This window comes from Sylvia atricapilla, chromosome 1 (genome assembly GCF_009819655.1).
Source record: "Sylvia atricapilla isolate bSylAtr1 chromosome 1, bSylAtr1.pri, whole genome shotgun sequence".
Taxonomy (NCBI): Eukaryota; Metazoa; Chordata; class Aves; order Passeriformes; family Sylviidae; genus Sylvia; species Sylvia atricapilla.
Window position 1 is genome coordinate 80,642,218 of NC_089140.1, and position 23,092 is coordinate 80,665,309.

At 40.0% G+C, this 23,092-nt stretch overlaps 1 protein-coding gene across 1 annotated transcript in view; it reads left to right on the forward strand.

Annotated features, from left to right (window-relative positions):
* DAP (death associated protein) overlaps positions 1-12,969 on the forward strand; it is a 52,829-nt gene extending 39,860 nt beyond the window's left edge. Inside the window, exons 3-4 of the mRNA XM_066326498.1 lie at positions 8,329-8,371; positions 10,163-12,969. Of these exons, the coding sequence (XP_066182595.1) occupies positions 8,329-8,371; positions 10,163-10,282 (163 nt within the window). The 3' untranslated portion in view covers positions 10,283-12,969. The remainder of the gene's footprint in view (positions 1-8,328; positions 8,372-10,162) is intronic.
* Positions 12,970-23,092: the final 10,123 nt, after the last annotated feature.

The window sequence follows — 23,092 nt, forward strand, 5'->3', positions numbered from 1 at the left end:
TTCCCACAGCATCCTTTATCATGTTCAGAGCTTCTCCAGGAGTGGCCTGTAAAAATGGTCAAGAACTTCCTCTTGTGCAGAGATGTTTGCTTTGGAGAGCTTCACGTTAACAGTAGGGTGCGACTGTGGAATGGAAACCATTCAGAATGCACCGTGTAAAAATGGGCTGAGAAGGTTCCTCACAACAGCTGCATGGCTGTGGAAAGTGATGTAGTGTTTATGCATGTGCAGATGCCTGCATGTTTGACTTCATGTCTGCAGTGGTTTTGGGGATAATAACAAGTGATAGTACAATTGCTCAAAGCAGTAGGAGAGTGAAAGGTGTGCATCTACTGAATGATTAATACTGTGAAACATTGGAAAGCAAGATTCAGGTCATGAACTCTTTACAGGAAAGGTTGGGAAATCTTGGGCCACTGCTGTGGGCTCTGAGACCAACAGAGCTTCACCTGGGCAGAAATTACAAGGCTTTCACCTTCTCACCTTCTACCTTCTTGTGCTATCCTCATGGCACTGGCATCCTGTATTCCTAGTACAGCATCAAGCTGTTCTTCCAGTTGCACTCCCATCTTTCATCTGCTGAGAGGTAGAGGAGTACAACAGTGCCACAACTAGCTCGTATGTCCCTGTAGCTAAGACACTGCAGTGCATACCCGTGGTCACGATATTCGCTGCATGTCAAGTGCATTGCTGTCATGGGAACATAAATGGGGATGCACTTCAGCACCTGACAAACACATGGAAGATTTGGTCTTCTCTCCCTTTTGAACCACAGTCTTTGGTAATTTTGCAAATGCTTAAAGTCTGCCCTGTTTCATTACTTATTTTAGAGTTTCCTTTGAGTTGCATCACCATTTAAGCACTACTTTGTGTCAGTTTTCATACCTCTCTTTTTTCCACAGTTAAGTAGTTATAGATTATTAAGTGGGCTAATGCTGCAGTTGCTGTATGTGAGAAGTTGGTCATTGGTGTTCACTAAGAGCTAATGGAGATACTGCAATAACAGGGTGGAACCTTTATAAATCAACTAGCAGCTGGAAAATTGCAGACTCTTTCTAAATCCTCTGAGTATGTGGAAAAGGTGAAATACTTAAATCTTCATTTTGTGATCAGAAGACAGCATGAAAGAGAAATTTATTCTCTGATAGCAATATCATGTACAACAATATAGATAAGAGATGGTGGATCTCCTTCTTAAATAATTTCCTTTTATGGGTTATACATGAACTAAAACCAAAGATAAATGAGAGGCTGGTGAGATTAATCAGGCCATATGCTGCAATGCCTTAATAGTGAATGTAAGAATAATGAATGCCAATCAGTTTCTATTAAATGTAATGGCCAGTCATTTACCACCTCATTAAAAGATCAGGACACCCAATTTGCTTGTATGTGAATAGCAAAACAAATAGTAATTAAAATTTTCTGATAGGGCATTTCATTCTCTTGGGGGTGTATCGGGGCACACAGACAAGAACATTGTATCCCTAAGTAGTGTCAGTAGGTTTGTGTAAGAATTTCGTGTGTTTTTATGTGTGTACTGTGTTTTGTCAAGATTTGTCATCAAGGGGAAGTACTGCTTTTTACTTGTTTTCGTATTTGCTGCAGCACCTGGATGTTTTTGAGGGTGTTCCCTACTTTGCCTACAGGAGACTCTGAGGTTCAACAGTGCCATCCTGTGGATGATCTTAAAGATCTGCAAGCTCTGTCAGATAAATGATCTCAACACAGTAAATTTTTATAGAATATCAGATACAGTATGTCCCCATGCAATCAGTTAAAACATTTCCCTCTGGTAGTCAGTCAGACTAATTATTACTTTCCTGTCCAGAAAATTAATAACCTAAACGTATTATAACCAGCGGGAAATTATTTCAAGCAAGCTGATGAGCAGGGTGCTTGTTAGTTTTATTCTGTTGCTGAGAAGTGTGATTTTAATCATCTCAGTGTGGTTTTAATAATCTTGGAATTTATTTTTGCAGACAATGCCAAAATCAAAGGGCAACTCTGTAAATTCAAATAAGCCCCCCTGTAATGACATATCTGGACATCTTTAGAGAAGCATTAGATGGAGACTACGACTAGTTAATGTTCATGTTTCATAAACAGAAAATAAAAATTCCCAAACAACCTTGAAGATTAAGCCGGATAATTCGAACAACTGGGAACAATACTTTCAATTGCAGAGATAGAAGGGCAGGATTAAGGTATGAAGTTTTGTTGACTGAAAAGGAAATTCTGCTCAGAATACTTGGGGAACCTTCTGTGTGTGAATATCATGCCAGGAAGAAGTAGAAACCTACAAAACTTGGTCTCATTAGGGAGCAGTTGGGGGAATCAATGAGTAACTGCAGATCATAGTATTTCATATATGATTTTCATTTTGCCTGCCTAAGCTAATAGGGAGGAAAGTGAATAGTGTTTATTTGGAAATGAGCAGGGAAATAAAGGCAAGCTGATCAGTGGAAGGTTCTGCTCTCATTTCAAGTTCCTGCTCTTTTGGGGTGCTGGAGAGACAAGGGTATGCTGTCTGTGTGCTGCCTTTGCCTGAAGGGTCGGGGAGCTGGGTGCAGCTCCAGGTTCTGTGTTGTGATCTCTTTGGTTTGCAGGAATTCCTTCTTTCTCCATGCTTGTCACAGAAATTGCTCCTTTGCTCTCCGGAGCTATAAGCCAACTATGAGTTGCAGTATGTGCCACTGGATGATTTGATTAAAACAAGGAAACACCAAGTTACAAACTCCAGCGTTATTCTTGGATAGTTAAAAATGGTGAAGTACTTTATCTGTTTGCCAGGCTTACTTAAAAGAGCAAAAGGTGATCACCAGTGATAAGACATACCATTAATTACCACGAATATTAAAAGATAAATATTAATCATTCCCATTCTTTAATCATAAATATGAATCATTCCAACTAGAAGATTAGTTTAACATAATGGAAATCATCCCATCTAACAAAAACTTTGCATCCATGTAGTTTTGTCCTCTTTAAAGTAGACTAACCTGTTTTGAATGTTGGCATAGTGGAAATTACGAGATTGATGCCTTATTTTCAGGAGGTTCTACATTTAATTCTATTTTAAAGGTATCTGCTGTCAATAGTTTTAAATGTAGTCTTCTGCAAGTGTCACTTTCTATTTACACTGTAAAGAAGGTAAATGAGAGCAATATTACTTACTCCTCTGTACACCATATGCTAATAGTTCTTAGCTCTCTCCTTATGTGCATTCTTTGTGCTCTCTCAGCTATTTTTTCCATCTATAGTGTTTGCTCTAGTTCTGCACTTACGGTGTTCCTTGCCTGAGTACCATATTTTGATTGAGGTATACTATGAGGTACTATTCTTACTATTGCTTTTTCTCCTTCTTTCTTTGCCTTGATACGTTATTTTGTTTTTTCTGATCACCAGTGTGCATGAGGCACACACCTGCTGCACTGTCTGGCTGCAATGGGACCTGTTTCCCATTTTAGGAGCTTTTATGTTCATGTGGACAGGAATGATGCTTATGCATGGGGTGTTTCCTGGTTTTCTCAACTCTGAATGGAGCCCTTTGGTTTGGATTGCAGTGTGAGCAGTGCTCACAGTCCTTCCTCCAGATTGGTTCTGGTGTTCAAACTGCTGCTAGAAGCCAGCATTAGATCCAATCCATCCCATCAGGTAAGGGATGCAGTAGGCAATTTGGGTGCTCCGAACGCCAGAGTGGCTGCAAGTGTTCAACCCACCACGGCCATGTACTCTGCCTTTTTCCACATTTGGAACCATTCTGAAAGAGCAGTGAATTTGTGCAATCTCTGCGTGTGTACATGCGCAGCCTCTGCACGTATGTGCGCACATTCGCTGTCTTTATAGATATATACAGTTTGCTATAAATTTCCCTGTTAAATTAGAAAACTAATCAGTTAGTCAGTTTCTCTCTTTTAATGGAGTCAGATAAATGCTCATCTGCCCTATGTGTGTTCTGTGGCCTCTAGGAGATTTCACAGTAACTCCTGTGTCACCGTGTTTGTCTTTACAGGATGTCTGTCATACTTCAGTTCAACCAATCCCTCTAAGGTGAAGGCATAAGATTTTAGTATTATTAATCCCTCATTTCATCTAGTTAATGATCTCTTTGAGTTATTTCATCTTCTTTGTGATTTACCTTCCATGTCAGATAAAGACCTTATTCAAGCTAAGTGTTATGAAATAATAGAAATCTTTATTCTATTTGAACAGTCAGGATAAATGAATCCAGTAGAGAATCTGATGTTAAACAGGTGCAGCATCGCACATGTAAAATCAGGGTAAGTTCTCTGAATGCTTAGATCTTAACAGATGTGTTCTTTCTCTCCATATGTTATAACAAAATAAGGATTTGCTCTGCAAGTGTTGACACAAACACTAACCAGTCTTGGCAAACACAAAACTGTGCTCCTTACACAGTATCAGCTGTGGCTATTAATTAACTTTAAATAAATGTATGCATTAAATAGCTGTAAAGCACATATATATATATTTTTATATATATATACACACAAAATAGTTTTTGTCAGAAAATAATTTTTTTTTTGCTTTCTTGTTTACTGATGCCTAGACAAAGGAATGTTACATCTTGAAAACAACATCTGTCAAACCGATTTTCATCAGATTAAGTATATCCTCAGAACAGCCATCACAGCTTACAAAATACTGGAAATGTCAGTTGTGCTTTGCATAAAACACCAATAGAATTTAAAGCACTTAAAAGCATTTTACAGATGTAGCAGTGATAGTCTGTGCCTATTCTCCATTTTTGTTTCTATTTTCAGGAGGTTCTTGGGAAAGATAATGAGTGATGTTGCAACACTGCAATCCCAGTAGATGTCTCAGAGTGCAATTACAGAGTTATGGTCCTGGCAGCTAATCTGGGTCCACAGAAGCCCATGGTTTGGGAGTCTGGCAGTAGAGATTGAATTTATTATGACAAAGTTCATCTGTGGAAAGATTTCTCTCATTAGCAATGAAATTAAAGCATGAATCAGTGACTGATTATCCAGGCCTTTCTCTGATCTGTTGAATTCTTCATTAGTACAGATGTGTGATTATATATGCTCTGGCCTGGTTCTGGTTCTATAGATCATCAAAGATAATGAATAATGTTAATTTTTTTAAGATTTTTTTCTGGAACAATGTAATCTGGTAAAAATGTAAGGAAACCCAGCGGCTTGACATAGGACATAAATACTGACACGCTTAATCATTCTTATTTTGGCCAGCTTTCTGTCTTTTTCCCTGCTACAGGATAATTAATATATGGAAATGAGCTTCCTGTTAGGCCATGTCGTCTGTAGGAGCAAAGCATTTTGCCTGTTTAACGAGTTAAATAGAGAGGTGAAGCCTCATTACCGTGTGCACCTGCAGCTGATCATGGAAACTTGGGGCAGCCAGAAACAAATGCCAGGGTTTCTGCAAGATATTTGTGGATGGAGGGTAGAGGCACCTGAGCTGGAAGCTGGGTCAGCATTCCCATTAGTTCTTCCATTTAAAAAGCTGGAAACCTAGTATAAAGCAGGAAGAGTCCAGTCAAAAATCCATGGATATGGCAAACAAGAGAGAAAGTCAAGGAGAAAACCGTTCCAGCTGCATCTGGGAGTAGATACGTTTTGCAATTCTAATTTCCTGTTAGGTTGTTCCCTCCGTGTCAGCACTGTCCTAGAATGTGCCACGTGAACCCCTGAGTGAGGTGTTTTGGTGCCTACCACACACCGGTGGGAGAGCCCGAATCTGTCCTGTTTCCAAGGCAGTGTAACTAAAGGCAGTCACAGAACCCATTGCATACCAACAAGGCTGAATATGTTATGTCGTGATAGTGCTCAAGATAAATGCTTTGTGTCTGAAGAATAGAGTTTTTACTAGGAAAATGGTACTGCTGACTTCTGTCTTCTTTACAACGATGTGCTAGCTGCTTCTGAAGTACTACCTGAAGCATAAACCTCAGACTGGATTTTAGCTTACCTGAAAGTGACATTGATGTTTACAGGATCTTCAGCCTAATTCCTGAGACAAAAGAACATACAATTAAGTTAAAATAAGTACAGAAATCTGCCAAAAAATTCTAACTCTATCCAGCTCTATAATGTATTTGGGAGACTTAACACATGCCAGTTTGGGTCCTTCAAATATTAATAGCATGACATTTCAAGAGGAGACCGGGGTTCCTGAGAAGATTTTGCAACTTGCAGTGGTAAAAGATGTGTTTGAAATTAACATTATGCAAGAGATTCTTTCTGGTTGTCACTTTTGGCCAAAACCATGGAGCATTGCACTTCTTTTTAAAGCAAGAATTATGAACCACACAGCAGGTAATACAGTGTGGTGGTTGGTGAAGAGCTCATGGCACATTCAGCAAATACAGGCTCTGTTGGGGAAACATTGATTTGAATTTCACGCATCATCCAAGCATAATGAACATTGAAAGGTCATGTTAGGAATATTTAAAAAATTCATCTGATTTGACTTTTTCACTATCCAGTATTGTTAATAATACAATGTCAAGCAAAAAAGAGTTTCTTTGAGTGTGACTAAAGCCAGATTCCTTGTATAGTTGAAGAATAAATTGCAATACTTTTTTTTTTTTACCCCCATTTAAATGTTCATTTCCTTTATAAAGTCATGGTTTGTGTGAATTGTACCTTGAGCCACTGCAGTACATCTGTATTTTCTCAGTCAGAGTTATGTCTTTGAGTTAGTTACTCAGCATCCAGGAAGTCTCATGCAGACTGTAACATACTAATTGGCTCACTACAATTAGAATGAAATGGAAGTGTTTTGCTATTGATCTTTGCTTGTTATTAGTTTTTACTGACAGAAAATTGGATTGAAAATGTCAAATATAACTATCAAAATGTTATTTCTCATTGCAGGAAGTATCACTGTTACTCTTCCATGGAAGTATTTTAGAGCAGAACTCTCTTCCTTTTTCCTTTTTTTTCTAACCTTGTCTTTCTCGTTCTGACTTTTTAAAAAATTTCTATGAGGGATGCTGAGCCTTGTTAAATAACCAGGCTATTCAGAGACTGAGTAGCAATACTGGGACTTAAACAGGCTCAGGAAATATTTATGAGTTCATTATATCAAGTCTAATACTGTGCTGCCTGTTATCTTAACTTCACAGATCATCATGTTAATAAATTTTACAAGCTGTGTAGTTGTAAAGTGCATCATAGTAATCACTATCATTCCTCTAATAAGTAATTTGATTTGTGTGTGCTTTGTGTTGTTCCACCCTCGTGAGAGTGTAGAACATCTCAGTGTAAAACCCTTCTTGTGGTCCAGATTAATGAACCACCTGCTCTGAGTCCTCAGTTACAGATGTTCTCAGGGGAAGGGACACCTTCACCTCCGCACTCTGCTTCCCTTTGCAGTGCCTCAGGTCATGTGGTTTTCTTACAGGAGAATTATTGTGGAGATTTGCTGGAGCTCTGGGTCTCATCCTTCTGCAGACTCCATGCAGATGTGTGGTTTTACTTGCCATGGGGTCACTGAGATTGCTGAGTGTCTGTAACCCAGACACTGGAAATGCCAGCAGGGCGAGCACTTGGACGTGACTGTGCTGTGGCCTCCAGGCAGAGGTGGTCACTTCAGGAGATCAGTGATCCACAATGGCTGTGCTGACCAAACTTCATAAACTCAGGCTGTGGAGAGTCTGTTCCTGTTGGTGTGGATGGAGGGTCTGCAAATGAGAAACCAGGAAAAGCTTTGCTTTGTGTTTTTTAGTATTTGCTTCATTACAGACACATTTCTTTTTCTTGTAATAGAGTAGACTACCTGCTTGAAAATCTGTGATTTAAAGTAGAGAGTGTTGCTCTTCCTGAGACTCAGAATCCTCATTCATTCAATTGACAGAATTGAAACTTGAAATTTGTTTTATTCTCTAACACAGCAGTGACTTTAGTCCAGTTACAGTTTTCATTGTGCAATACAAATAAGTTAAGCCTAAAGTACTGCTGGCAGTTTATGTATAAAATTTGAGGATTAAGAAACCAACGCAAACAAAGACTCAGCTTTAAGAAGCAGTATTGTTGGACTAGCCTCTTACTGCTGTCACAATCAATGTGAAGTTGTAGCAGCCAAAACCTACAGGTCTGGTTTTGGCTGCAGTACTACTAAGGCAATAATCATTTGAAGAGGAAATTTGTTTTGTTTATTTGAAACATTAATCAATTTCAAAAAATGCCACTTTTTTTTCTTTTTTTTTTCTTTTTTTTTTTTCTTTTTTTTTTCCTTTTTTTTTTTTCATTGTATGTGTGATTTCCTTTTCATTCTTACCTTCTAAATAACAGTACAAATAATCCCTCTTATTTTTTTCAGCCCACCTAAGCCAGCGGTGTTCATCTCCGGTGTCATTGCTAGGGTAAGATTATCAGTTAATTTCTCTCAATCATAGCAAAAGTACTGTAAGCTTTTCAGAATTACTGCCAATCAGACCAAAATTAATCTTTTTTTATACCCCTTTCTCTTTTGTGAGGAGAAGCTTTGTGTTTCCTATATTCATGTAAGGCCCTTTGAGCATTCTTTCTGGGTTTGTGTGAAATTGAAATTATTAATTGAAATTATTTCCACCATTTTTCTTTGAATTTTAGCACTTTAAGTTTATTAGATCATCTTTTTATATCTAAGATAGATATTACTGTATTCATTTCTTTTGGAAGCAGCTGCATATTAAGGTGCTGCTGTAGCTTGGTCTGTGATGAGGAGAAACCCTCCTGCCTGTAAGGATACATGCTTGAAGATAGTGTGTTTCAGCTGCCATATGTGCCTGGAGGTACTTGGGATTCAGAGTGTTATTCCCTGGACTTTAGGAGCAGGCAGGACCTGTAAATCCTTAGTATTAGCTACCCATTAATCATGTGATCAGTAATTTGTGCATTGTGGCAGGGTTTTTATTATGGCTTTATGTGATGGTTACCTTACATCACTAGGATTTATAGTGTGGCTTACAGTAAGATGTGTAGTTGTGCCGGATCCCATAGGTGGAAAGAGTGAGATGATGCCTTTTTCCTTAGCCCATAAGGAATGGGCAATTGGCAGCATCAGGGCAGAGGAGGTAGAAAATGTTGAGTCTGAGGAGAACAGATCTTTGAAAATTGGAAGCAAGTTGGAGTAGAGAAAAAAAAAAGTTAAGATAGAGATTAAAACAAAAGCAAAACAAAGCAGTGTAAGATTGTTGTCCTGTGAACTGATGGAACGCTCAGACTTTCTGGCATGTGATAGGTTTGTCCCACTTTCTGAAGGGGGAAGTTGTGGTGCTATTGTCCCCCTGTCACTGAGCACTGATAGTATTTGTTTCCTGTTGCCTTTTGAAAGCCTCCTGGGACTGACCCTAGAAATGGCAATGGTAAATAGGTGACATATGGGTTACACCTGGGATGAGACTGCCCAACAGCAGCACCTGAGAGCTAACACTAGCAGATCTGGTTAAAAGAGCAGGTTAAACTTAAAAGCCAGCCATCTCTAAGATCTGAGTCATAAGTAATTTTAGGTCCTTCTTTCTTCCTAAAGACCTGGCATTGTTTAGCCTGGAAAAGAGAAGGCTTTGAGGTGACTTAACTGCAGCCCTCCATTACCTGAAGGGAGCCTACAGGAAAGACAGTATCATTACAAAAGCATGGAATGGCAGGACTAGGGGGAGTGGATTCAGACTAAAAGAGTAAGTTTAGATCAGATGTTAAGAAAGATTTTTTACTGTGGAGGTGGTGAGGCACTGGAACAGGTTGCCCAGGTTGGATGGAGTCCTGAGCGACCTGGTCTAGTGGAAGATGTTCCTGCCCATGGCACTGTGTTGGAACTGGGTGATCTTTAAGGTTCCTTCCAACCTAGGCCATTCTACAGTTCTGATTCCTACAGCAGGCTTTTTGTGCAGGTATTTTTCCTACTGCCTTAACTTACTTTTAAAATAGTTTGTTCTTTCTAGTGGCTTTTTGAAAACCAAACACATTTGAAGATAGGAATATATGGATTTTTTTCCCTCTAGTGTCACATTAAGATACTTTATAATATATAATGTGTTCACGGGGAGTCCAATGTAACACGCAACACTGTTTTCCATCTGATTTTCACATTTTTTTAGAACTTTACTCCAGTTTGAACTGGAAAGTACATTTTTAAGATTCCTTAAATTTTTCCTGCTGTGTTCTTCCAACAGGGTGATAAGGACTTCCCTCCAGCTGCGGCTCAGGTGGCTCATCAGAAACCACATCCTTCTGTGGAAAAGCTTCCTCACCCCCAGCATGTCAAACAGCACATCCACCAGCCTCGCAAATGAGCTCCTCGTCAGGATCTCTGCCAAACTGCTCTCGGTGAATGAGTTTTCAAGAGAAGACAAAAACCCTTTAGGATTCACACTGTCAAATCTGTAAAATTGACATCTAAAATAATATGCTGTTTCTTTTACTTTAATTCTCAAGGGTTAATAAGAATGAAGACATTGTTCAGTTGTTAGCCCAGATGGAAAATTCTGTATCGAGTATTTGCTGATCAGGGCTGTTTTTTATAAGATTTTCTTATTGTCAAGATAAAAACTTTAGTATGAATAATATGATTAATGAGCTTAAAAATTGTACTTTTAGTTGTGTACTCACAGTAGCAGATAATTAATGTAGTTTTTATGCTAAGCCAGTAAGGAAGAACAGCCCTTTTGTCCTGGTACCTTTACTGTCTGGAGGGAGTTTGTTGTGTGTGTTGAGACAGAAGTCAGCAGTTGTCTTTATTATTTAGAGACCTTGCAGCCTTCAGCATCCTGCAGAGTTACACCCCAGTGTCCTCTGGATTCAACCAAGGAGATGATGAAAGGGCCCCCATACATTCTCAAGTGGGCAGAGATCCAGCTGAATCTTCTTTACACCCCTTTGCACTCTCACAGTCTTGCTGAGATTTTTCCCTCTGGTGGTCTGTGGGTATGGAAGGAGGGAGAAATCAGAATTACAAGAACACTGCTGCTGTAGACAACTCATTTGTAATCTCATGGGTCTCACTGGGGGCTGTATTTTTGAGGTGATGATTTCACATTCCAATAACAGGCTGAAGTAGTTCATGACCCTCCGTATTGAACTTAAAATAAGTTGGTGAAAAATCGGTTTACTTTTTTTAATTTAGAATTCGAGATCATCTTTTTAAATTAATAGATATGATTAGCAAATATGTTTATGATCCAGCCTCTTTGGCACATTGTATTTTTTCCTAGTCTTCTTATTCTGAAGGACAGTAATGATATGAGGGAGTAAAAAGAAAGTTATTTGCAAATTGAGCAATTGTTTTATTTTTACCACATAATTAAATAATTTGATTTTTCAGTTCAAAATCACATAGCTCTATCAATTTCGTTCCATAACTCACCTCTGTAAAAACCAGGAAAAAAATTTATACATTCTACCTATTTTAAAGTGTCCTTCTGTTTTTAACTGATGACAAATACAATACAGCCTTTGGTACCCTCCAGGTTTATAAAGTTTCTAATGATGTTAAAAAAAAGTGGGAGCTAATGCTGCAGCCATTCACCTGGCAAATCAGTGAAATTTTAGGGTCACTTGGGGCTTTACCAGTTCATTTATGGTTAAAAAACAGTGAGGAAAGTTTAAAAATTATTATTTTTAAAAATTTCTACAGATTTAATAATTATTTCCTGAGTATATGATTTAAAACAACAACAACAAAATAATGGCAAATACGGCCCATTTCACAAGTGGAGTAACTCACTTTGTGTGGGTGTAACGGACCTGACGTTTCCATCTCTTCATCGGCTTGAAATGGAAATGATGTTTTGCGAATTATATGCATGGACATATTTATCCTAGACCCAAGGAAGGGTGTACAATCTATATATGCAGTTCCTTATTTTCAATTTGATTAGAAACCATACTTGCCTTAAGGAACGAGTGTTGTTGGTAAGACTTATTCTGTTAGAATACGTGTAGCTTTTCAAAGCTGCTTTCTGTTTCTGATGCTGGAGCAGCAGAAGCCTTGTTTGTAGCTGCTCATGAGTGTGCAGGTGCTTCACACCTGAGAAACTCATGCATAAGGGTAGCGTTGTTGGAGCCTCTTGGAATCTGTGCAGGAGGTGATTTGCTGGCAGGGATGTTTGCAGACTCGGGACAGGAGGCGGGTGACGGTGCAGGTGTGGCTGTCTGTGTGCTGTGTCAGCAATGGAGCAGATCATCGCAGTCACTTCTGGCACCTGCTGGCCTGAGGGAGAGCTGGGTGGGATCCAGCTCTGCCTCCTGCTGTGCCTGCGTCTGAAGCAGTGTCTACAGCCTGCTGTAGTCAGTGGGGGTGCAGTCAGGACAGTCAGCAGAGTTTAGGTATGGCATCATTGACCAGAGGGAAGGGTCTTTCAGGATGAGCTGGATCACTCTTGGCTCCCCTGACTGCAGTGGAAAACTAAACCTCATTGTAAAGGCACATGGTGAGGTGGGGCTGGGTACCTCTGCTCCATGTCTTGTAATAGGTATAAATGGTTTTGAAAGCCACACCACATCTCCATTCTGACAGTAAAATTTAGGAGCATGGATGCTTTTGAATTACAAACTACTGCTCCTGGTTGTTAATGCAATATATACAGCATATATAGACAATACCTGATTTTTGTCTTTGATTACTTAGATAGATATGTAAGTTTGTACAATGAAGTATGGCTCTTAAGATAGCTTTTGTGGCTTTTAGAGTGCAGGAATTCTTACATGATTAGAAAATGTCTCTGTATGAAAGCATACTATATATGGGTGAGAGGTATCCATGTTTATAACATAGATGTCCTTACCCCAAAGCATTACCTTGTCCAAAATAATCATAACTGGTGAACTGGATTTCTTACTGATGGTTATTGATACTTTTAAAATATGTTGCAATAGCATATAAGCACAGGAGATGTTCAGATGTAATTTTGAAATAGCTGCAAAAGAAATTTTCTGTAATTGTCAGTGTGGCAATAATGCAACAATAAAGCATGAAGTTGTATATCAGGCTCTTTTTTCTCTGTTAAGTGCAATATAAATCAGCAGGGTGCAGCTTTGTGGGATTTATGGGATTTTATTACAGACTGCTGCATGACTAATCAACATTTTATAGATAGTGAAATTTATTATGAAGTTTTATGACATGGTGGATGAGCTGTTTTGAATAGTCCAGTCTCATGTAAAATAAGAAGTAGATGCTACCAGCTATAATGGGAGTTGCTGTTTTCCACTATGAAATTGAAGATGCTCACTCAGCCCTTGTGAAGCTAGAGAATTTGACCCTGATAAATCTAACCTAATAAACCAGGATAGTAAAGGAAGTTAAATGTAACATTTTTTCATTGCTTTGCAAGTTCTAGTCTTTCAGAAAGAGCAAGTATTGTAATCAGAAGAGGTGGCAAGCTTTTCATAAAGCTGCAGTTAACATTTCATAAGGCATGATGTAACATAAGTGATTTGCTAAAGAATATGGAGGAATTGCCACAGAGTTTCTGGGAAATTTCTGATGCTTTGGGCATCCCATGTTTAGTATAGGTGTAGTGTATATATAATACAGCAAATGCTTGTGAAACAATGCAGAGGTGATACATCCTTAGACTCTGCACTCACATCATCATAGAATTGTTTAGGTTGGAAAAGACCCTTAAGGTCACTGAGTCCAAGCATTAACCCAGCACTGCCAAGTCCACCACTAAACCATGGCTGTAAGAATCACATCCATACATCTTTTAAATACCTCCAGGAGTGGTGATTTAACCACTTCCCTGGGCAGCCTGTTCGAAAGCTTGACAACCATTTTGGTGAAGAAGGTTTTCCTTATACCCAATCTAAACCTCCCCTGGCACAACTTGAGGCCATTTCCTCTTATATTGTTACTCCTTACCTTGGAGAGGAGACCAAGATCACCTTGCATTATTACATTATTGCTCACCTATTACCATTACAACCTTACAGGTTGTAATGAGTAGTAGGGTCTCCTCTCAGCCTCTTTTTCATGCTACATTATTCAAAAGATACTTTCTTTCATTAAAATTTTGTAAAATACACATGCAGGATGTTGAGCATGCAACAACAGATTGCGTTGTTCATTGTTATTCCAAATCCCATGGCCTTATTATCAGCAGTATTACAAATGTTACTAGTAGTTCGAAATTATTTACTTCTATGTCAACGGTATAATCTACCCTTTTGTCACCAAATGCCTTGAAACAGAAGTCTTTTACTTTTTTCCACAGTAGTGTGATCATTGTGTGCTCCCAGCTGTTTAATGAAAATACTTACAGCAGTTTTACATGCAAAGGTGAAGAGAATGAATGGACATATATTTTTATCCCTTTGGAATAACTTTATTTGGAATACTCACCATTTTCACGAGGGAGGAAGGCATGGGCTTTGTATGCCACTTCTTGTGTCCCCCTCAGATTTGGGTATATTAAGTTAATAATACATTAAGTTAATAATGCCTTAAGATGCTGAATTAATACACCAATTAATGCATGCAATTAATAATTGCATTTTAGAAAATGTGGGGATGACAGTATGGGTACAGTTACTTTTACAGCAGGGGGTTATGTTGCTGGTCAGAGGCTGCAATGATATAAACAATTAAGAAGACAAATCTCTGTTTTAATTTAAATTCTTTGCACACAAACCTCTCACAAGATAAAGACAAATATAACTGGTTACAGCTAACGTTATCTGCTATATAAGGATGCAGATCATAGTGACTGGCTGGCTCAGGAAGAAACTGAGGCAGGTCTGCAGCAGTAAATCATGGGATTTCTTCAGCAGATGGGTAAAGTAAGCAGCATTGTAGCTGTAACCTTTGGTAAGTGCTGATTATATAAAATTAGTAAAGGTAATTTCTTAGGAAGGGGGAGGTTTGTATTTTGCTTGTCCCTATGTTTGTGGGTTTCCATCGGGAATGTGCATTTATTGATTTTCTTCGTCCCCCATCAGAGAAATGACTGCAGCTAGTGTATACTATTTCTTGAATCATAAAATGGAAGCACTAGCATTCAGATATGAGGCCTGAGAGGAGAGGTGGAGTGCATTGTATTTGACAAAGCACTCTGTGAACAAAGAAGTAATTTCTATTGCAATGACTGTTTTCCTTCCCTTCAGAATGCTGATCAGAGGTGAGAAAAAGAATACGAGACTTCTTTCTGGGAGTGTAATTTATTACTATTTGGAGCTGACAGGCAAGCATGGTTGCTGGTGATTTTTTGCAAAACGCAGGATGCTGTCAATGACAAAACTGAAATGCAGGATACTAACGCCATGGATCTTGCAAGCATAGATCTTGCAAGTGACCTTGAAAAAAGCCCTGTAACATAATCTCTGCTGTCCAGCTTACATTGGTGGTATTTTTAGAAAACGTGAGTGTCTGGCATTCTATAGGTCACTCGTAGCTTTAGAAAAAGAAAAGCATTAGTAATCCACAGTGGTTTTAAGGATTATGAGAACTGGTTAGCTGCTAATGACACTGCAGCTCGCATCAGTAAGGTGACACATCATGTTACCTTCAGTGTAGTCTCACATTGTCCTGACTAAAGCTGGTTCAGCATAATGGGTTTTGTCCTCCTTCCTGGCAGAGAAGCAAGTGGCGGGTTACGAAGGTGTGCAAAATGAGTTCTTACAGGCCATGTGTGGTCACTGCTCGGGTGTCAGTGGATATGTGATACCATGTTAAGGTGGATAGTGACATCACCTTGTTACATGTAGTGGAGTGAGTGAACTGAAGAGCACAGCAATGGGATCAGTTTCCAAATCACAGAATACTCAAGAGTTGGAAGGGAGTCACAAGGATCCAGTGAGTCCAACTCTTAAGTGAATGGCCCATAGGGGGATTGGACCCATAACCCTGGTGTGATTAGCACCATGCTCTGGCCAACGGAGTTATTCTTAGGGTCACAATGGAAACCACTTGGCTTCTCTCTTAAATCAGAAGCTGCTTTTGAAATATAGAAGAGTGGATTTAGTTAAAATGAAAAGCAAAAGTTAGCCACTCACTAATTTCTGTATGCTGATAGCAGCTGAAATGACAAACACCTTGTCATGTTTGAGATGTGACTGAGACCACACCTTCAACGTCTTTCCAAGTAAAGTTGCACCAAGTGTGTATGTTTGGGTCTCAAGGAAGAGAGGCATCACCTTTTTCTTTATTTTATGCTTGTTTGTGAACCTAATGTATTTAACTGGAAACTTCTCTTGGTATTAAAAAACAAACAAACAAAAACCCCACTTATTTCTAAGATGAGATGTGCACCTCATCTTAAGCTGTATTTGATTTTTCAAGTGATATCTCTAAGGAAGATAAAAGTCTTCTGGCTTTGTCCCTTGAAGACCAGCAGACTAGGGCCCATGCCAGTGGAGTGTTGCACACCTCATTTTACTTTCTGGTGTGTTTAAATCAGCAGTGAACAGGAGCTGTGACTAGATAAGTAAAGCCTTAAATATTAAAAGTAGAACAGTAAATGGACCAGCACAGAAGTGGATTCAGTTGTGCACTGTAAGGCTGTTGTTAGAAGATGATAAGAGAAAAAAAGCAAAGCTGTCATACTGTTTCAGAACTGTGTACTGGCCATTTCTTATGCTGCTCAGTGACTTCAATTTCCCCTGCCTAATTACATACTGAGAGGACAATCCTTTGATTCATAAATCTACATGTCCTTGAATCTTTTTGCATGGAAGAGGCCTTTGGATGAGGGAAATCTGCAAATGCAAATACATTTCAACAAATTCTGGTTCTTCTAACCTACAAGGTTAAGCATAAAGAAATATATATTATATTTCTTCACTGCAAAAGACAGCCCGTATGTGGATATAGGATGTAGAACTAAGACGTACGCTAGTTGGACTGAAACCTAATTAATATTTGTGTGTGTGTGTGTATGTATCCCTACAATGAGAGAACAGTCAGTTTTAAAAATTAGGATGTAAGATTTTGTTCATCCCAGAGGTGTTAAGCAATGGGAGATCAGATTCTTTGGAACACGCAGTTTGGGTGAACACCTTTAGCATTCTTTTTGCAGGTGGCTAGTGTTACATCTGAGTTGCTAATAAAAGAGACCCACTTCAGAAGCTAATTCTATACCTAATTCCTTCCCTCTGGACAAGAGAAAATGACTAAGCAAATACAAGAATTCTCCTTTTAGGCCCTGATTTATTACCCAGAACATAATAAACATTAGCCTGCTGCTGATGTGACAGTTGTGACAGCTGGAAGGGTTTGGAATGAAAGGCTGAAGCCTTAAATAAGCCTGTCAATTGAGCTTGTTATGAGCATCTTTGTTAAACACTCAGACTTTGCTTTTCGTGGCCCCAAAGAGGTCCTACAACATCCACACTGAAAACTTCACAGTGTTAGATCTGTGCTTTGCATACTGATGGCTGGCTCAGCACCTGCCAGCAGTGGCTAAGGTAAATACTTACAGAAAATATAGAGCTTGATCTGCCTATTTATCATGACCCATAATATTCCTGTCCCCTAGACTGATATGTTTAGTTTGTTTGTGCACCTGGCTGTCATGGCTGTGTGTGTCATTCTTTGGTGGCTGGTCCTTCACAATAGGAGTGACTTTGGTTTTGGGTGCAGAATAAAAGACAGAATCTTAAAAGGCAGAATCTATGCATTAAAAGGTATGGACAATGTTACCAATGTCATCTAAACAGATATCCACTGGGAGATTTAGATTTCCTACAAGTGTAGGTTCCTTCAAGGCAGATTATTTTCCTATCCCATGCAGGCCTTTTAGAGGATTTCTATTTTGTGTTTACAATCCTATTAACTTCAGTGTTACTCTCCAAGGAATAAAGGTAAGTTCAGATTTATTTTGCAGGACTGGAGAGTCAAACCTGGTAGTTTACATGAGATAAAGACCTCCAAACATCCCTCTTTTCAAACACTGTAAGGTCTATCAACCTAAAAAGTGGTGGAGAAGACTTGTGGGCAGCTCCTTTCCTTTATGTGAGTTGTGTTTGTGAAGCTCTGCAGAGGAATGCTGGTGGTACAGGGATATGTCCCATCTTTAGTTCTGCAGCTTGGTCACTGCTAAGCCACGTTTTTTAACATTGATTTGTGGGCTTTTTCCTGACTCACAAATGCTCTGGCCTCAGGGCATGAAATGTAATTTGTCATGCAAAATATGACCCTAGACTGTCATTTTGTAGGCCCCATGATTTCAAAAATAAGGGACTGGAATTCAGCAGAGCTCCTTGGAAGAAGGGGCACCTGTCTGTGCAGTGCTCCTTGCTGGAACAGCAAGTTTAGAAGAGATATGAGTGAGAACGTGAGTTGTTTTGAAAATGGTTGAACAAAATGCTTCAGAGTAAATTAGCTTATGAGATAGAAAAGGGAGGGAATCACTGTTGTAACACACAAGTGTACGTGCATATCTAAACATATACATGTATGATTCAGTATACCTGATTTTAATAACTAAAGGGCAAAGATCCTAATTTTTCTTTTACTAGTAAACAAGTGTACAATCTGTTTCAGCAGAAACAAGCATAAGCCCAACCACAACCCCTTTTTGAGGAAAGATATAAATGTATATTTTTAAAATTATATCCTTTGTTTATTTACAAAAGCAGTCCCGGGGTTACTGCTCTGCAGTTTCTCTTTTACTTATCTGTTGCTTTGCCTATAATCAAGCAAGATTGCAAAACAATTGGCAAGATGTCAGCTCAGCCTGCAGGTGCTATTGAAATGCTTTCAATACTCAGAATCAAACAGAAACTTCACTCTCGATTTATTGTGCTTTATGTTCTGAAAATACAAATATTTCTGTGGCTGAGATTATGGAGTGAAAAGATTAAAGCACAGCACTTGAGTAAGAAGAGCTGTACCAATTACCCTGAGAAGCATTTCTAAATAGCATTAGCGACCCAGTGCTAGTGCTCTGAAAGGTGGCTGAGTAAAGATGGCACCTTCATATTCATTTTGAGCACTGCATTTTGATAGCTGAGCATTTGTACTCGAGGTAAAATGCTAGGGCCAATGTAAATGGAGAACATCACTTCAATACCATTATAGTTCTAATAGGTAATACAAGCTACAAGGAATGAATATGAGCCCTGTATATTTTTTCAGCCATATTTGCTGGCATTAATAACCATAGAGCTGAAGACTTTTTGCCTTTCATCAGCTGTGCAGCAGAAGCTCTTCTAGCATAAAAGGAGAGGTGAATTTGTTTTTATTCTGCAAACTTTACAGAAATGCTTCTTAAAGTGAAATCTTCAATCGCTGTGTGCCTGGAGGCAGCAGTGTCTAACACACAGGCCTGTGTCATCTGCTGGCATCTCACTCCCTGGTGCTGCCACTCTCAAGGACAGGCTGGCATGGCCCAGCTCCTGCCTGTGCCTTGCAAAGCCACAGATTAACTTGGATGTAGCCACTGGTGCTGTTTGCTGCTGGGCTAGACTGCTTAGAGGTGGGAACTTATTCCGGTGTGAGGAGGTGACTAAAAGCAGTGGCTGGGAGAACATCCAGGGGAGAGAACTCAAGCTGAGCTTGTATCTTTTCACCCCTAAAACTGCCAGTGGATGCCAAACATCAGGCAGGCCTTTTCTGTAGATTTGCTGAGGGATGGTTTAGCTGATGAACAGAATTTGGGGAAGATATTAATGAAAAACAGTGGTGTGAGGCTACAGCAACTGAGCTGTTCTAACCTTGATGCTTTAAAAGAAAAATGCTACAGCCTTTTTAGAAATGCACTTTGGAAATGTTAGTGCTTTGGAGCATCAACAATGCCTAAAGGTGTTACAAAGTATTAGAAAGTGTTTTTAAGTGTTCTCAAGGTACTTTTTTGTTAGAGGTGAGTCTCCTGGTGTTGCTCTGTCCCAGTCAGTTCTCTGGATGATGCAGCAGTCTTAGCTGGAGGCTGAGGTGGAACCCCAGAATGTGGTCTCTGCCCTTCCTTGGTGAGGGTCTTTGAGGTATGGGGGTATTGATGAACTCTGCATTACTGATGTAGGACTTTGGAGATCTCTGCCACGGCCACTTCTCAGGACACTGCCTGGCCCAGTCTTCATGGGACAGGCACCTCAGAGAGCCCCAGCACATGAGACATTTCTGGTGGCCAGAGGCATCCAGCCCCCAAGAGGGTGTGCTGGTGAGCACGTGATGGAAGAGAGGGCAAAAAGGGTGTTTTGTTCTGGACCACTGGGTATGTTTGAAGTTTGCAGCAGACATAAAGTGTGTGGGGTTACCACATCACGTGTGACTGCATCTGCTGGTGATGCTTAGCCTAAGAAGAGCACACCCAATAAGCAGTGGTTATTGCAGTGCCTAGAGCAGGGTGTGTATTATACAGACTCAGATTTTAAGAGATTTGGATTTCTAGCCCATTTCAGTGAAAGCTTTTGTTATCTTTCATGGAAATTGATTGCTTACCAGTAAAATCCGTGCAGTTTATTGTTACAATTTAATAGGGTTTGCCTATGAAAACAGATGTGAAAAAGCCCTTAAATAGCTACATGCCCTGCCAGCATCCCAGCATTCACTGCCTGACTCAGTAGATATTTTCTCAAAGGGAAGATGTGGATAAAATTGAAATTAGCAGAAACACTTTGCAAGGATCCTAGGAAAGGTATGAGTGGCTCCTGAAGTATTTCCCCTTTCTGCAGGTGCAGACCTTTGCTGCAGAAGTCTGGGTGTAGCACGGTACTCCAAGAATTCCCACTTGCTTCCCACCATTATGGCTTTCTTTCAGACACTACTCTGAAAATGTGAGCACTGTAGCCTTCTCTGGCTTGAGGGGAAGACCTTCAGGCCACAAGGATTTCTTCACTTTTCTGTGGGTCTAGGAGTCCAAAGGTTGTTTTGGGTGGGTGTACACCCACATTTCTATAGGAATATTCATGTGCATACATTAATGTGATTTTTAAATAACTGGGTAGGGGATGATCACTGTTAAGTTAGGTCATGGCTTTATTTGACCTAGTCATGCTGCATTGCAGCTGCCACCTCTCCCTCTATTTTCTTGCCCTGGGTTCATTTAAAGTCCTTCTAAGTGTCATTCTCAGATGTGTTTCTCAGCTGGCACAAGGCTTTTTGAAGAACCCAACTAATGGGAAATGGCAACACAGGGATTTAATAGCATTTAAACTGCATGGACCTGACTTTTGCTTTCATAACTTCATAAATCTCTTAAACAGCCCACTGGAATCTTCAAAAGCTGGAACTCTTCAGAAAAGTAGGGCATGATGTTGGTATATGATGCAAAACTTTCTTAGGCTTGCATTTTAGACTAAGCTTTCCACACACTTTTTTCTATACAGCAAATACTCATTTATGTAAGAAAATCACTTGGTGAGAAAAACAGGCCAAGGACACTGTAAGCTTCCTGTTACTCAGAGGGAAGTAGAGTTTTTAATGTGTTTTGAGGGAGGATGCTCCACTCTGGCCCCTGCTGTCACAGAGGCTGCCTCTGCCATCTCTCATGAACTTTTTGTGATTTTCCAAAGCCAAGAGATGACATGTTCTCTGTTTGCTTGACTGATAAAGTTTTCATCATGTGGTTTTGTTTTTATGGATCGTCCCATTTGTCTTTTTCCCTCATTACCTGATAACCAAGAACTGACCTTATGAATTAATTTGGGATTGAGGAAAATATTTCTCTTCAACTGAGAGGTAAACTGAGGCACACAGGAGATAAGCCAGGCTGACTGGAACAGGCCCTGCACTTGATCCAGCCTGTGCCACATATAACAGCTACATCTCTGGTGCTTCTGGAAATACCCAGATGGTGATCTTGGCGTTGACTTGTTTTCTTCCCTCAGTGTTTTCTTCCCTCAGTGTTTTCTTCAGCTATATACCCCTTTGTGGTGATGGATCTATTTCTCTCATTCCACCTCACATGCTTTTCCTTTGGTCATATCTGGCTGACTGGTGTACAACACTCAGCTCTGCACAATGCCCTCATTTTATTGCTTTTCCAATTTAACTAATTCTTGCCCTGAGGAAATGCCATTCAATGCCCTAAAAGAGTGATCCTATAACATATGTCCTGTGTCCTGACATGATGGGCTTAAGAGAAAAAGAGCCAGAACCATACTCTATCGTATTTGTAGCATCTTCCTACCATGTTTATAGCTTTTATGCTTTTTGTTTAATTTGACACTTCTTGAAGCTGGGATTTTTTTCTAGTGACTAAAAATAGCTACAGTTAGGATTTTGATCTGCACCTGGCAATTGAAGAGCACACCTGGAGATTAAGAAGGAACAGAGGTCTCCTGACAAGCCCAGATTTGGAGTCTGGGAGGTGGGCTGTTTGTCTGCAGTGGTTAAATCCCACAGCTGGCTTCTATACAAACTGTGTTTTGTAGGAGGTGGCCTTGGGAGACCTGCAGACAGGGAATTACTCTAATCCAGCCTGGATGTCACGAAAGCATGGATTAATATTTCATCTTTTGCCTCTGACTGTTGTCAAGCTCACTTTGTTCCTGCACAGGGGCTGTGATCCTCAAAAGACAGTGCTGAATTAAAGATTAAGCCAGTGTTTTACTTGATGGAAAGAGCAGTTCTCTGTGGAGGATGGTGACAATGCGGCTCTTACCCAGCGCTGCATGTGGGGGGTTAGATTTTCCCAAATCCAAATGACGGAGCAAAGCTGCAGCATGCTGCTGGGGATGGTGTGAAGGGAAGGAGCCCTGGCAGCCGTGAGCCGTGTTAATTAAAGCGACACTGGTAATTAGCCGAAGGTGAGCAAGAGGCACTGAGCGGCTCCCGGAGATGCCATTGACTGCTGTGTGAAGAGTGAAAGGGCCAAAAGTGCTCGGAAAATCGGAAGGTGCAAGGAAAGCTGCATGGGTCAGCAGAGAGCCCGGATCAGAGCCTTCCCCAGGCCAAGGATGAGGCAGGGCAGCCCTCTTCGCTGGAAACAGCACACCTGAGCTGCCACAGCTCTCTGCACGCAAACTGGTTTCAGGATGAATGATTTATATCTCTTTAACCACAAATTGGTTCCGATTGGTTAAGTTAAGTGAATATCAGCCTGATTAAAACCATCCCAAGAGAGTCTGTGCACATTAGTTCAGCTTACCTTTTCAGTTAAAGCAGCTCAATTGGGGGTTTTGGGTGTTGTTTTTAAATACAGAGCAGACCTCACCGTGGTACCTGG